Source organism: Aptenodytes patagonicus, chromosome 7 (assembly GCF_965638725.1).
Source record: "Aptenodytes patagonicus chromosome 7, bAptPat1.pri.cur, whole genome shotgun sequence".
In the NCBI taxonomy this organism is placed as follows: domain Eukaryota; kingdom Metazoa; phylum Chordata; class Aves; order Sphenisciformes; family Spheniscidae; genus Aptenodytes; species Aptenodytes patagonicus.
This window is the reverse complement of record NC_134955.1, coordinates 53,817,146-53,830,895: the sequence shown is the minus strand read 5'-3', so window position 1 is coordinate 53,830,895 and position 13,750 is coordinate 53,817,146. Positions and strand designations below refer to the sequence as shown.

The 13,750-nt window shown below is 35.4% G+C and overlaps 1 protein-coding gene across 1 annotated transcript in view; it reads left to right on the top strand.

Annotated features, from left to right (window-relative positions):
* The window catches only part of EFCAB11 (EF-hand calcium binding domain 11), a 78,921-nt gene that overhangs the window by 3,327 nt on the left and 61,844 nt on the right, over positions 1-13,750 (top strand). Inside the window, 3 exon segments of the mRNA XM_076343527.1 lie at positions 2,770-2,818; positions 5,898-5,996; positions 7,377-7,467. Coding sequence (XP_076199642.1) covers positions 2,770-2,818; positions 5,898-5,996; positions 7,377-7,467 — 239 coding nt within the window.

Genomic DNA, 13,750 nt, shown 5'->3' with positions numbered 1-13,750 from the left:
GAAAAGGTGCCAAGTCACACCTGCTGTGTCTCTAGGCAGTGCCGTGACCACCTGGCTGTAGACCATTTTGTCTGTGCAGCTGTACAAAAATTAATTAAAAACATTTGTTCCAGGAGTGATTCTGTCCTCTAGTGGTCTTGCTAGCTCCTTAAGCGTGCCCAATTCCAGCAACTGTTGCTCTTTACTCAGTGACTGCTCATTGTGAAGTACTAAAAGATCCCTGGGTAGGCAGATACTTTTCTTTGTGGCTTTTGCTAACGTGCATTAACTATGGTTTACGGCACAGCCACACCTTTTGCTTTTGCTGATGGCTAGGCCTTGTAAGTGTTCCTTTTAACATTTTGGTAGTTTTTAATCTAGTTCTGAGAAACACAACTTTCTCTGTGCACCAGATAGGAGCCAAAAGTTGATTGTTAGGATCCAGTTCTTGTGCATGTTATTGTGCATTTTACGTTGTTGTCAAAATGATTAAAATCAGAGACTATCGTAACAGCCCTTGTATGTCTTCGGAACATACAAGAACATGCCCTGGCAAGGAGAGTACTTTCAAGCGCTTTTCCAAGAAATAGGGAATGGTGTGCATGTGTTACTTCTTAAGTTAAGGTGAAACTGTTTCCTCAACTACACTACATACCACAATAAATTTTTCAGTAGAAATGGCAATTACTTAGCATCATCAACTGCAATCAAGCAACTGCATTTTTAGGAAATTGTTGCTGCATCTTTTTTTTGGTCATGTTTTCATTTATTCTATAAGTTAAAAGTAATACTAACTTCACCCACTAGATGTCATTAACGAACTCTTTACTAGAGAAGGTGGGACCTTGGAATTTGAATCACATTCCTACTCCGCTTGCTTTTTCAAAATAATTTGTTGTAAAAATTTATATTATTTTTTATAAAATATTTTTGTGTGGTTATTCATAGAGATTCTGAACTTACTACTGTTTAAAAATAAGCCTTCTGAGACAAGTAACTAGGAAAACATGAAAATAGGAAGAGATTAACGCGATTGTTGAACTGATACTGTATGTATATTTCATATATTAGCATATAAAAATCATCATTTTGGGGATCTAGCAGCATTGTGGGAATCATATTTGTGGGACTTATTTTTTTTTTCTCTGAAAGTTTGGTTCAGTGATCCTCTTTTCCCCAAAATTATTTGAACTGATCTAAAATGCTCTCATATTTCAACAACCATTCAGCTGGCTAACTGCACATTCAGGTGTTAAGTGTTTCAAATGAAAAGGGTACTGCAGGAATAGTAGTCATGAAAATATGTTGTTTCCCCAGCTGAAGTTTCCTTTCTGGTACTGTCACATTTAGATCTAACTAAAAGCACTCTCTACACTGTGCCTAGGAGGCCAGGCCCCCAAAAATGTCCAGTGTTTTCCCTGACCCAACTCTGTACCTTTACATCAGGACACTGGTAGGTCAGCATCTGCTGCTGAACAAGATGCCAACAGCAGGGCACCCTGACATCCAGAGTACAGAAGGGCATTCTGATCTCAGGGCTGCTTACAACTTCCAGCTGCTTTTCTGGCACATCTTATCAAAGCTTTCTAAAAAGGACTCCCTAGTCTATTTGTATGCCTGACATGGTCTATGTGAAAAGTGTTGCAGGCCAAATGGAATATATAGTCTTAGGTTAACTGGTCACGGCATGTTTGGCTTGTCCGTTCTCCAGAATGGAGTATGCTTAGGTTGCACTAGAAGCTGCTAACATGTCGTCTCCTCCCATGTGAGTTGTCTCAGTGCTGCAACTATGTGCAGTCTTGTATTCTAATAACACAGATGCGAGAGTTTGAACTCATGAGCACTCAGTTGTGCTAAAAGGCAATATAAATATAGCCCAAAGTGGACCTCTGTGCTTTCTTGGATATAAACTCCCTTTCTGTTCCTTACATTGTTCAAAGATCTTTTCCAGTGATCGCTTGGTAACCCCCTTATTCAGTTCTGAAAAGTAATTTTTTTTGTTTTCATCATGTCGTTTAGCTTTTTGCTTTTGTACTATAATGAACCTTGGTAACGCTAATATTAGTGAGTATTAGTGAATCTTGGTAACATGCTAATCAACATGTAAGTGTCAGTCCTGTGTTCCTATCAGGTAAAATTGTGAGGTGAGATCCTATTGAAAGACAGTAAAGGAGATATGTAGTACATAAAATGAGACAGTAGTAGATTGGTTTCAGGGTAGTTGTAGAAGCCGGATGATGCAAACAGGTTTTTTCATTTTCTTCCCTGCTCATTTTTTCATTCTTTACCTTTTTATTGAAGTTTTTATTTTAGACAGATTTACCAAATGAATTTTGATCAAACCAGGTTTCGGGAAATAGTTGGTCTCCAATCTGAATATTGAAACAGAAAGTTCTTTTGTTGTTTAAAGGAAATAACAAATTTGGGGGCTGATGCTCCAGAAGTTAATTTTTAATATTACAGTTTCTTTGTGTGTAGTTGAACTCCAATCTGTATAAAGTTAAGCGTGTTTGTTTAAGCATACTTAGTTTAAGATTTGGATATTGATTAGGATTCTATTAGGACTACATATATACTTAGTTTACTGGATGAAAAAGAGGTGGTTTTATTTTAATTAGAATAAAATATTTTCTTACTTAAATGCCATAGATGATACTGTTGTGTAATATGTATTATTATGAGATCAGTATTTAGTGAAAACACATACTATTGATATAAAATGGAAATCATACAGGAGTTCAGATTTATCACTTCTGTAGAAAACCACTGTGGCATATCTCTGTGTTCCAGGTGGAGGTGGATTCAGTAATGTCTTCTGTGAGACCATGAAATTCAGGTAATATGCAAACACCTATCTGTCACTGATTTCTACTCCTTTTTCATTCATAAATTTAAAAAATCTGAAGCTTAGACTCTCAAGAGTTTTGAAGAACCTGATGTAGATTAATGCTAATGTATGTAATTGTATGAGAATCAACAAGGATCAGTGCCGGGTCCTGCACTTCGGCCACAACAACCCCATGCAATGCTACAGGCTTGGGGAAGAGTGGCTGGAAAGCTGCCTGGCGGAAAAGGACCTCGGGATGTTGGTCAACAGCCGGCTGAATATAAGCCAGCAGTGTGCCCAGGTGGCCAAGAAGGCCAATGGCATCCTGGCCTGTATCAGAAATAGTGTGGCCAGCAGGAGTAGGGAAGTGATCGTGCCCCTGTACTCGGCACTGGTGAGGCCGCACCTCGAATACTGTGTTCAGTTTTGGACCCCTCACTACAAGAAGGACGTTGAGGTGCTGGAGCGTGTCCAGAGAAGGGCCACGAGGCTGGTGAGGGGTCTGGAGAACAAGTCCTATGAGGAGCGGCTGAGGGAACTGGGGTTGTTTAGCCTGGAGAAAAGGAGGCTGAGGGGAGACCTCATCGCTCTCTACAACTACCTGAAAGGAGGTTGTGGCGAGGTGGGTGTCGGTCTCTTCTCCCAAGTAACAAGCGATAGGATGAGAGGAAATGGCCTGAAGTTGCGCCAGGGGAGGTTTAGATTGGACGTGAGGAAAAATGTCTTTACTGAAAGAGTGGTGAAACATTGGACCAGGCTGCCCAGGGAAGTGGTTGAGTCCCCATCCCTGGAAGTATTTAAAAGACGTGTAGATGTGGTGCTTAGGGACATGGTTTAGTGGTGGACTTGGCAGTGCTAGGTTAATCATTGGACTTGATGATCCTGAGGGTCTTTTTCAACATAAATGATTCTGTGATTCTATTCTATGAGTCTATAAATGAGCTCACCATGGCTATTAAAGAGGATCATATGATTTCATTTAGTTTTGTAATATTTTTAGTGCTTGTATGTTACATTTAGCTTGAACTTATTCTTGCTTCTCAAAGTGGCATTTCTTAATAGCAACATTATATAGGTTAGTGATAGAGAAAAATAATTAGTAATTTTTAGTGTTCAAGTTGATAAGTGATGAAAAATGTTCTATCATTTTTTTGATACTGTTCCACTGTTTACTTGGGCAAATACTGGAGTCTTACATCACATTTCAGTAAGTATCTCTTTCTGTAACAACCCTTCCATTTATATAGTTCTGCTTGCTTTTTTCTTTTCCTTGACCTTACCAATTATGCCCATACATCTGTTTGTGGGGTCATGGGGCAAGTCTTATTGGAGAAATGATTCATATAAAAAATGAAGTGGCAAAAAAATGTAGTTGCTTTTATCAGTAAGTTCCTGCATCCCTTTTGCCACATGGCCCCACAAGTATTTGTATCAATACATTTCAAGGGCATTGCGGAGGCTGGTTCTGTTTGTTCTAGCATTGATGCCAAAACCCATATTCATTAAACCACACCCTTATTTGTAGGTCTTTAGTCTAGGCAACAAATACAGAATAAAGATTTTACTCAGATTTTTTTCAAGAGAACAACCACATATGAATGCCTGAACCAAAACTAGTGAACTAATATATAAAGATAGATTATGGACTTGTTAATACCTAATTGGCTTGAATATTTTTTTAAGATGACCTTTTTGTGTGTTGAGATAGCTTTACAGCCTGTTCTAAGTAGCACATAAATTGCCAAGTCTCAAGATCAATGAATAGGCGGCACTCTATTCTAGGAGTCATTCTATAAAAGGAAAATTGTATACTATAATTTTCTGGGCTCGTATGTTACTCTGAAAGAGAAAAAATAAATGGATGCAAAGCTTATATTGCTTTTTATGTTTTCACTTCCATAGTTATCCAACTGAATGGAAAGCTGTTCATGCAGGCAAGTTCAGTATGTTTAGGCAACCTCTGTTATTAAAGAAATTGTGCATGTACAGAACCTAGCAGTTGAAAGCAGCAAGTCTTTGTAATCCTGGAAACTGAGACTGTACCAGTTCTTAATGTATGATTTTTCAAGAAGAAATAAGGAAAGAAACACCGGAAATCCGTAAGCTTGGAGTTTAAGATTTGAATTGAGACAGCAGGTGGAGCTGAAGGAGTTGTGCTTTTGAACCACTGCAGAAAGAATAGGATATGAATGAATCAAAAGAAAGAGAAGTGCAGACCTTTTGTTGTGTTATTTGATAAAGAAAAATTCCTGCAGGATACAGTCATGTTGCCTTCTGAAGAAAATGAAATTGTTTAAAATGAGCATAAAGCATATATTAGAAAGTTGTGAGAAAGGAATATTTGTCTGTTTAAATATTGAGCTGAAATGGGATTTTTTTGAAAAAAAAAAAAGTATCTGCAGAATTTTTATATCAAGATTTTTGCATGTTTCATGGAGAGGCCTGAAGTTTTGAGGAGCAGATTTTTGTTTCTTAATTTTTATGTTTTACTTTGATTTTAGAAGAAATGGTCAATTAAGTACTGACAAACTAGGTTTGCATTTCAATTTCTTTCGTTTTCAGTTCATTAAAAGGATAAGATAAATGTACAAGTAGTCTTTCATCTAGTATACAGGAGGAATAACCAATCCAGTTTTGCATTCAATTTTGTTATGAATTTCATAGAAATCTATTTCTGAGGTTATAGATTGTTTCAGAATACTCTCACTGACGGGAATGATGCCAGATAGATTGTTTATGCAACATGGATCTTTATCCATGGCGTGCAAGTGCTATTGACTTAGGAAAGTCCATGTTTCTTTCCAGTGCAAAGAAACATCAGATGGCAGGTAAAAAGAAGAAAAAAGTAGAAGTAAACAGAAGCATTATACTCAAGTATAAAAAATATGTGAGAAAATTTAAATGATATTGAAATGTTTGCATGATCACGATCTAACTTTGAAGACTATTATTTCAGTTTTATCTTTGTGTTTATTTATATAATTAGAATTATTCATAATTTTTAGACCACAGTCATACATATTTTTAAGGAGAAAAATAAAACTGACTTTTTTGGAGGGAGACTTACTTATATTTTACAGTTTTCTTGGTCTATTATTTGAGAAGTTTTTAAATCTCATGAGTGCAAAGAAGGCTGCACAGTTATACAGTAATGAAACAAGGCAAATATTTACAGCTTTTGATGTGCAAGGTAAGTTTTTTCTCCTAAATATTTGGAGTATTAATTTAATTCTAAAACAATTAAGCAAAACAGAACACCTGAAGGAAATAAAAAGAAGTTAAGATGGGATGTCCTGGATGCTGCATAGTTAAGTAAAACAGTACCAGAGTAACAAAAATCATGATTATATTACTATAAATGAAGTCAGGGTCAGTAGGCTACGGCATTCTAGATGGTAGCTCTGGATTGTCTGTTGTACTCTGAGCTCCTCCAGCTGTTAAAAGAAATCTCTATCCATTCACTCTACCTACTTGCTGTTACTACCTCCCATTATTTCTCTGTTACTCATGCTCATATATCTCCACTCATTTATGCCACGTATTTTACAGATTTCTGTCCCTGGTGATGGTTATAGATCTTTTTTACTTCTCAGGATAGACCAAGGAAGAGAAACCAAAGCAACAAGGATTTTTTCTCATTCTTGGGAAGTAGATGTGGTGATTCTTTTTCGATCCTGCTAGACAGCAGAGGGTCTCCCATGACCAAACTGAAAAAAGGAAAACTTCATCGGGAGCCTCTGAGCTGATGGACATTCGGATGATCCTTTGCCTTTTTCTTCCTGACCTAAGATAGGACTATGGTCCTTGAAAAGAGGGAAAGTGAAACATATGGCAGATCGGATGTTGGGATGATCAGATAAGCATCCACTCAGCTTTTTGCCATGAACTAAGAGTAGCTTTTGAAGTGTTATTTTTAGTGAGTTATTTCAAAGGACTTAACTGTTTCAAGCACTGTGCTTTTGTTTGTCTTGCTATCTGCTGCACGCAATCTGTGATAACCCTGTTTGAGATGCTTTAATTTCCAGTTGGATCTGGAAGTGAATTCATAACCTAAGTGATTGATCAGTTGATATTACTCTGATACAATGTATTCAGGATCTTAAGTCTGCAGCAGGATTAAATTGAAGGAGAAATTTTTTATGAAAGAAAATTTTTGAAACACAATGCTCAGAGTAACTAAGATGTCAATGAAAATGATAGACTTGAAATGTAATTTTGCATATTTTAGAGTCTATATTTTCAAAGTTTTGCAAATCTGAAATTTTCAATTCAAAATGTCTACTTTTAAAATTAAACCATAAATAATAGAGTTGTAGATGTTGTAGGCACAGTGCTTTTGAACAGGGTTCACAGTGGCAAAAAGGAATTGTCAGCATAAAATCTTCCTTAGACTGTTCGTCTATATAATGTAGCCATCGTAAAATATTTTGTGAATACAGAAACTTAAAGAGTGTATAATCATTTCAGAAATGTGAATTGATTGGCTCACATGCAAACATAATTGTATTAAGTAGTTTAAAAAAAGCCTTAATTTATATTATTTTTCTCTTGCCTAATCTTGATTTAAAAGATAGAGGATTTTTGACTTTTGAAGACTTCAAGAAAGCCTTCAATTCTGTTTCTCCTAAATTATCTGAAAGAATCATAGTTGAAGTCTTCAGGTAAGATTAACAAGAGATCCTTATTCCTGGATAGCAGGCTTTTTGTTGTATATATTTCATTTAATTGAAATCATTAGATTCTCTCATGCAACTGAAGATACAAGCTTCAGCACATTACTGTTTCAGTGTCTTTAATAATAAATATTATAAATAATATGTGTAAATAATATATTAGTTAATATAAATTGTATAAATAGAAGTAATAAAAACAATTAATTAAAATAATAAATATTACCAGATACAGAAAGTAATTTGTTGCCTGTACTGTTTCTAAGAAGCCTAAAACTATTTGCTTTTACATTTTCCTCCTGTAATCAGGAAATCTGCATTCAACAGCTGTCTCTTGAAAAATTCAGTTAAACTGTAGTGCATATTGTGAGGCAGTAGCGGTGAGATTTTTTGCAAGGTGAGATTGGCTCAGAAGTGAAAGGACAAAATTTTGAGAGTAATTTGCAGATCATAAAAAACTGATCTTGCCTCTGCAGTCATCAGTAAACATTATTTTAAAATTTTTTTGGAAAAAATTGCATTGCAAAGTGTAAAACTTTCTTTTTGTCATGTGAATGATATGTTTGGAAGTAACTGTCATTGAGAGAAGTCCTTCACTTTTGAAGACATGGCATCAGATAGCTTGCTGAGCACTATCTTTAAAAGGTGGTGTTGGATTTTAGGTTGGTTTTTTTTTTTGCAGTTGTCTGGAGTCATGATACAAAGCATTATAGCAGAACAGGAATTGGTCTGTACATCTTTCAAGCAACTGGCATGCAATAGCCATACATCAAAGTGTAGAGTGACTAATGTCTTAGATGATACTCTTGTGTTTTTGCACTAAAGATGTAATATATTTGGGGGAGAGTAATTATTTTAAGAAGGTTTGAAAAGTTAGGTGGTATGTTTTTCTTGATGTCCAAGTGATTTTACTATCACTTTTTGGTATATTGTCAAGAAATGAATAGGCAAATGTAGGTAGAATAGCTTGAGGTGTTATCCTTTTAAAATATTTTTTTAAGGACATCTATGAAGGGCCTGATGTTCAATTTTTCTGTCCAGTGATTAAAATGGTTTTCTTGAATATTAATGCTTTTTAGGTCAGAAAAGCATATGTAGTTGCTGTTCATATTGTTTTATTTTGCATTTTTACATACATTTTTTCATTATCTTTCTCATTTGAAAAATTGTCAAATAAATTCAGACTTAACTTCATACTGTACAATAGTTCTGAAAACCTTTGGCCCATCTTTCTGTCAATGAAGCTTCCCAATTTCAAATTTAAATTATAATCATGATGAATTTAATAAATGAAGGAAAATTCAACCAAATGTTACAGTATACTGTGTATCTAAGTAAAGAAGACATGTCACAATCAACAGTAGCTCTAATGCTAGCATATTAGTCTGTAAATATCACAGTCCAGCAAATGAAACTTGTGATTGCATATCTATGAATGAGGTATGGAACCTGAAGAGAAACATAGAAAAATTTCTTTTTCAGGAAGTTGTTTGCATGTTTCTTTGGCTACTCTTGAAAGAAATTGCACAATAGTATTGAGTAATACAGATTTCTTTAGGATTGAACAGGCCAAATCTGCATGGAACTCTTCAGAATTGTAATTTGAAATCAGAGTCCTAAATCCTCTTTTAGTTACACATCCTTTTTGGATATTTCTTTTAACTCTTGGTGTGTATGCTGAACTTTATGTAGGGAAACAGAGCTAAGACTTTTGTCCTAAATTGAGCTGTGCAATTGGATTAAAACTGTATGAAAAGAAAGCCACAGGGAATATTTTGGACATAGATATTTATCAGAAGCTTCAATGCATTTGTGGCGCAAAATCCATATTACAATGGATTGCTAAAACATACAGAGCATATATAATTTCATATTTGTAGATAAGTTTCTTGTTCTTCCCTCTTTTTAGTACAGAGATCAAAATTAAGTTTTGGGAGTGAACATAGTTTTAAAATATTTATGTCGTGTTAAGTAAAATAATTTACAATACATATACAGGTAAGAAGTTTAGCATCTTTAGGTGTGATGACTCTGATCAAGTGTGAGTTCTAAAACTATGTCTATATTAGCAATTAATACAGGACATAGGGATCAGGTCTGTAGAGCAAGAAGTTTATGCTGGGGACCCAGTATCTGTATGACATTCATTGAGGGAGTTACTTGGACTAATTCTCGTCTGGTCAACAGACTGAATGATCACTAGAAGTTGGAGTGCTTTGGGTGCATGCCGGGAGCACATCTTTCAGTTTAATTTCATCTGGAAGGAATGCAGTTTGTATACTGCGATCACTGTGATGTTAACCATAGTACAATCAGTGGGGAAGACTGGGAGATTCAACTCAAAGGAGCATTCCAAATCTCAAGTAAAACAAAGCGACTTATTGAGACAAGGAAAAAAAAATTAATTGGTATATTTCAGAGCTTTGTGAAATTGTTATATGAAAAGGGGGTTTTATGTTTATTTATAAAATTTTCACTTTGGTGGAAAAGCTATCTCCAAACCATGTTAGGTACTGGTGGGTTCCTCTAATTTGGAAGGTTGCATGTATTATTTTCTTATACTTTAAATGAAGTAAAATGTTACAGAATAAGCTAAGTCTGTGGTTAGTGTCACAAAGGCTAAAAGGAAAGGGAAGGCAAGGAAGTAGGAAAAAAAGTTAAAGACATTAGCTTCTCTACTTACCATACAGAGCAGGGAATTATTTTCTGCTATAGAGTGTAATTCTCAACATATTCTTAGACAGAAAAATGAAAACAAGTGTATTGAAGGTACGCAGACACAAGGAAGGAAGAATATCAGTAATTGATTTACATTAAGAATGAAGGGCCCCTCAGAAGTCATTTAGCTTTCAGATCAAGTAGACTTGATTTGTAGGTGTGCAAAATGCTCATAATGAGGCATCCAGACATGTTGAACTGATTTTAACAAACTTGAGGCTTGAAAATGGAATTCTTGTATTTATCATTCATATATTTTATTAATATTAAAATAGTCTTAAAATATTTAATATAATATAGTAAGAAGCTAAACAATAACGGATTTTTTTTCTAACCTACCTGTAAACAACTGCTATGCTCAAAATCTTTTTATGACTACAAAGAAGACACACCTGATACATAAAGTCAATATTTATTTTTACTATGTGCTGAAATCTTAGCAGTCTAGTCAAAGAATTATTATTAGTACATATTTGATAATTGCAAAAAAAGAAAGGAAAATAAAATAAAGAATACTATGCTACAAAAAGTTGCAATGCAGTTAAATATGTTATACCCCTCCTAACATCTACTGCTTTTTCTGTTGTTATTCACAGTCTTCCACTGTCCCTCTCAGTCCTGAGGATGACAGGTTCAAGGCAGGCATGGTAGGGTGAGTTGCTGTTATCCTGACTTCTTCACCAGAAGGAATATGATATTCATATTGATGTTTTCTTCTCTCTCACTCTAGCATCCACTTTGGGTCATTTTTACATGTTTTCTAACACAGTTTACACCTTCCTCTCTTCACTGGTCTGCGAGCCCACATTGCATCCAAATGTACTATTTATGGCACATATTACATATTTTAGATACTTGTTCTTTACTCTCTTTGTCATCCATAAAACCACTTCTGTCCAGCTCCTGTGTCTTCATTTCTTTAACTGACCATTGCTGAGTTGTTTATAGTCTTGGTCCTCCAGTGTTAGCCTGTGCCCTGCATCTTAACATCCCATGCCTGTACTCCTCTACTCTGTACGCTGTGTCTTTACATCTGAAGGCCTCTGCTATCATGCCAGGTCAATATTTCTCTACATCATTATCCTAAACTCATAAATATTTCATTTTACATAGAAGAAATTCTTGTTACTACTGTCTGTATAAAGCTATGTTTATACTGTATAAAGGTAAGAAGAACAAATTAGACATAGCCACCTGGTCCTTAAAAGAACTGCTGTTACAGATAAAGCAAGTAAAATCTCCAGGCAGGTCAAGCAAGTTCAGACAAAGTCTGACAAGCCTCAGTCCTCAGACCCTGCAAACTCAGTACAGAGTTTGTGGCCTGTTATTAGCAATGGCGGTACTGTATTTACTGGAATACAGGGCTATGAAACATACAGTTATCATCTCTGCTTTACTTTAACATTGTATATTCTTTTATAAATGTGTAAAGATGTCGTGAATTAATTTAATTTGAATTGGCAATAGAGCTTCAGGATGGAATGGCGGTGGTGTTAAATGCTCTATTTTATGAAAGAAAAAAGATACCTCATTCAGTAGTGTTTCTAGGTATAGTAAGTGGGTGGTGGTTTGTTTTGGTTTTATTTAATTCCATGGGAATAGGACCAAACATAAAAGTGTTTTCATCTCATACTGATAAAATAATATTTAAGGTAGCTGTTCTTTCTCCTGAGGGATTGTTTTCTTACAAATGTCAGTAATATACTGCACTTAGCTGTTGCTAAAGTTTGCAAAGTGTGGGTAAGTTTTCAGTTTATATTAGATTGTATTAACTGACCGTAATCTTGCCTGAACAGTAGCGGAACATTTATTGTTTCTGAGCTAATATTGCAGTTATATTGAACAAAATGCTCAAGTGCTTATCGTGCACCTAGTGTGCACCTGATTAAAATGCCATCGTGCCATAAAACTTCAACATTCTTGACACAGGAGTTGCAGAAGTACCTGCTAAGGTAAATGGTGTGATGAAATGCTCTTTCATGATGGGGGTCTTTGTAATGGGTAGCACACACAAGAATTTCTTTATAATAATGCTGCTGTTCTGCATGTAGCTACATGGATATGAAATGTGACAAGTCCTTTGCAATAATAATTTGTGATAAATGCCTGTCTGTAAGTGAACATCTTGTCTTTTAAAGTGGGATTCAAATTCTTAAAAAAATATTTCAAGTACTGTTTTCCTTTTTTGTTGTGAATATGAATGTCATATTTGAGTTATACAGTATTATTAATTACTGCTGCTGCGAAAATATTTGTCTTAGCTGTACCATTTGTTTAGAAAAAATAGCTTATTTGTATGCTAAATCCTTAGACCATGATAATGGAAATAGTGACAGAGGTAAGCTGAAAACCAGTCACATGTGAATGTGAGCGAACCTATAAATGATGAAAAATGTCTTACAAACCAAAAGTGGACAGAAAAGTCTCATACAGTTTTTAAAGCTAGCAAGCGTAAATCAGGTCTTAAGGAAGAAAAGAAGGCATTAATGATCTGCATTTTATGCTGCTGTGCCTTTAGATTGATAGGATCACACACTAGAGATATATTAGTACTTTTGTATGTATTGGTACTTTCCATACGAAAAATGACCTAATTGTCTTCTATTTCTTTCATGTAATTATCTAGTAATGAGAAAATAACCTGTTTTTCAGAGCCACCCCATGGAAGAAATCTTATGCTCTTTTATGCAAGTTTGATTTATAGACATGTACTGCAGAGCACAGTGAATATGAGACATTCATCTTCCTATGGCTAGTTGCCATGGAAACATAGTACACAGTACAATGTCATTCCAGCTCTGGTGATGCCTGCAGTAGTTTATTCCTTTGTTGTTCTTGTTTCTTAAGCAACTGTCTTGCAGCCTTTCATATTATCTCACTTCATCACCTATACAAGTCTTTTTCCTTATCTCTTGAGAACCATCTCTGATAGAAAAGACCCATTTTTTGTCTACCTATGCATATCAGTGTATGTACTTTTTTTTTCAAATCATAGGTTAAATGCTTGTCCCATGCCCACAAATAATATACCATTGCCCTAAAACTGGTAAGAGAAGATGGTAAACCAGACCGAACATCAAAGTATAAAGGACCTGGCTCAGCATCTTTATTTATTATCTCCTATCAGGGACTGGAGTTAAGAATGTTTTTCTGTAACCTCACTCCAGGAAGACAGAAAGTAAAAATAATCCAGCAGATTCTCCTACCTATCCTTAGCTGGCGTTTGTGAGGTGGACAAAAATCCAACAGCTGTCTTATAATATCTACTGCTTCACCCTTGTGAGATAAGAAAGGAGAGGAACTGGGGAAAAAAAGGAGATCCTCATAATTAACCTAAAAAACTACTAAGGGTGTTCAGGGTGTTGACAAGAGTCAAAGTGTATGATTTTTATATTGAGAAGCTGTACCCTAACACAAGGTCTTTTTCAAGGTAGTACAGTACCTATTTGATGATTCATTACACAGGGAACCGATACACAATTAAGGCTGTATGTGTCCCAGGTTCTGCCTAAGTGGGGTGGTATTTTGCAAGAAAACACATGTGGTTGAAAACATG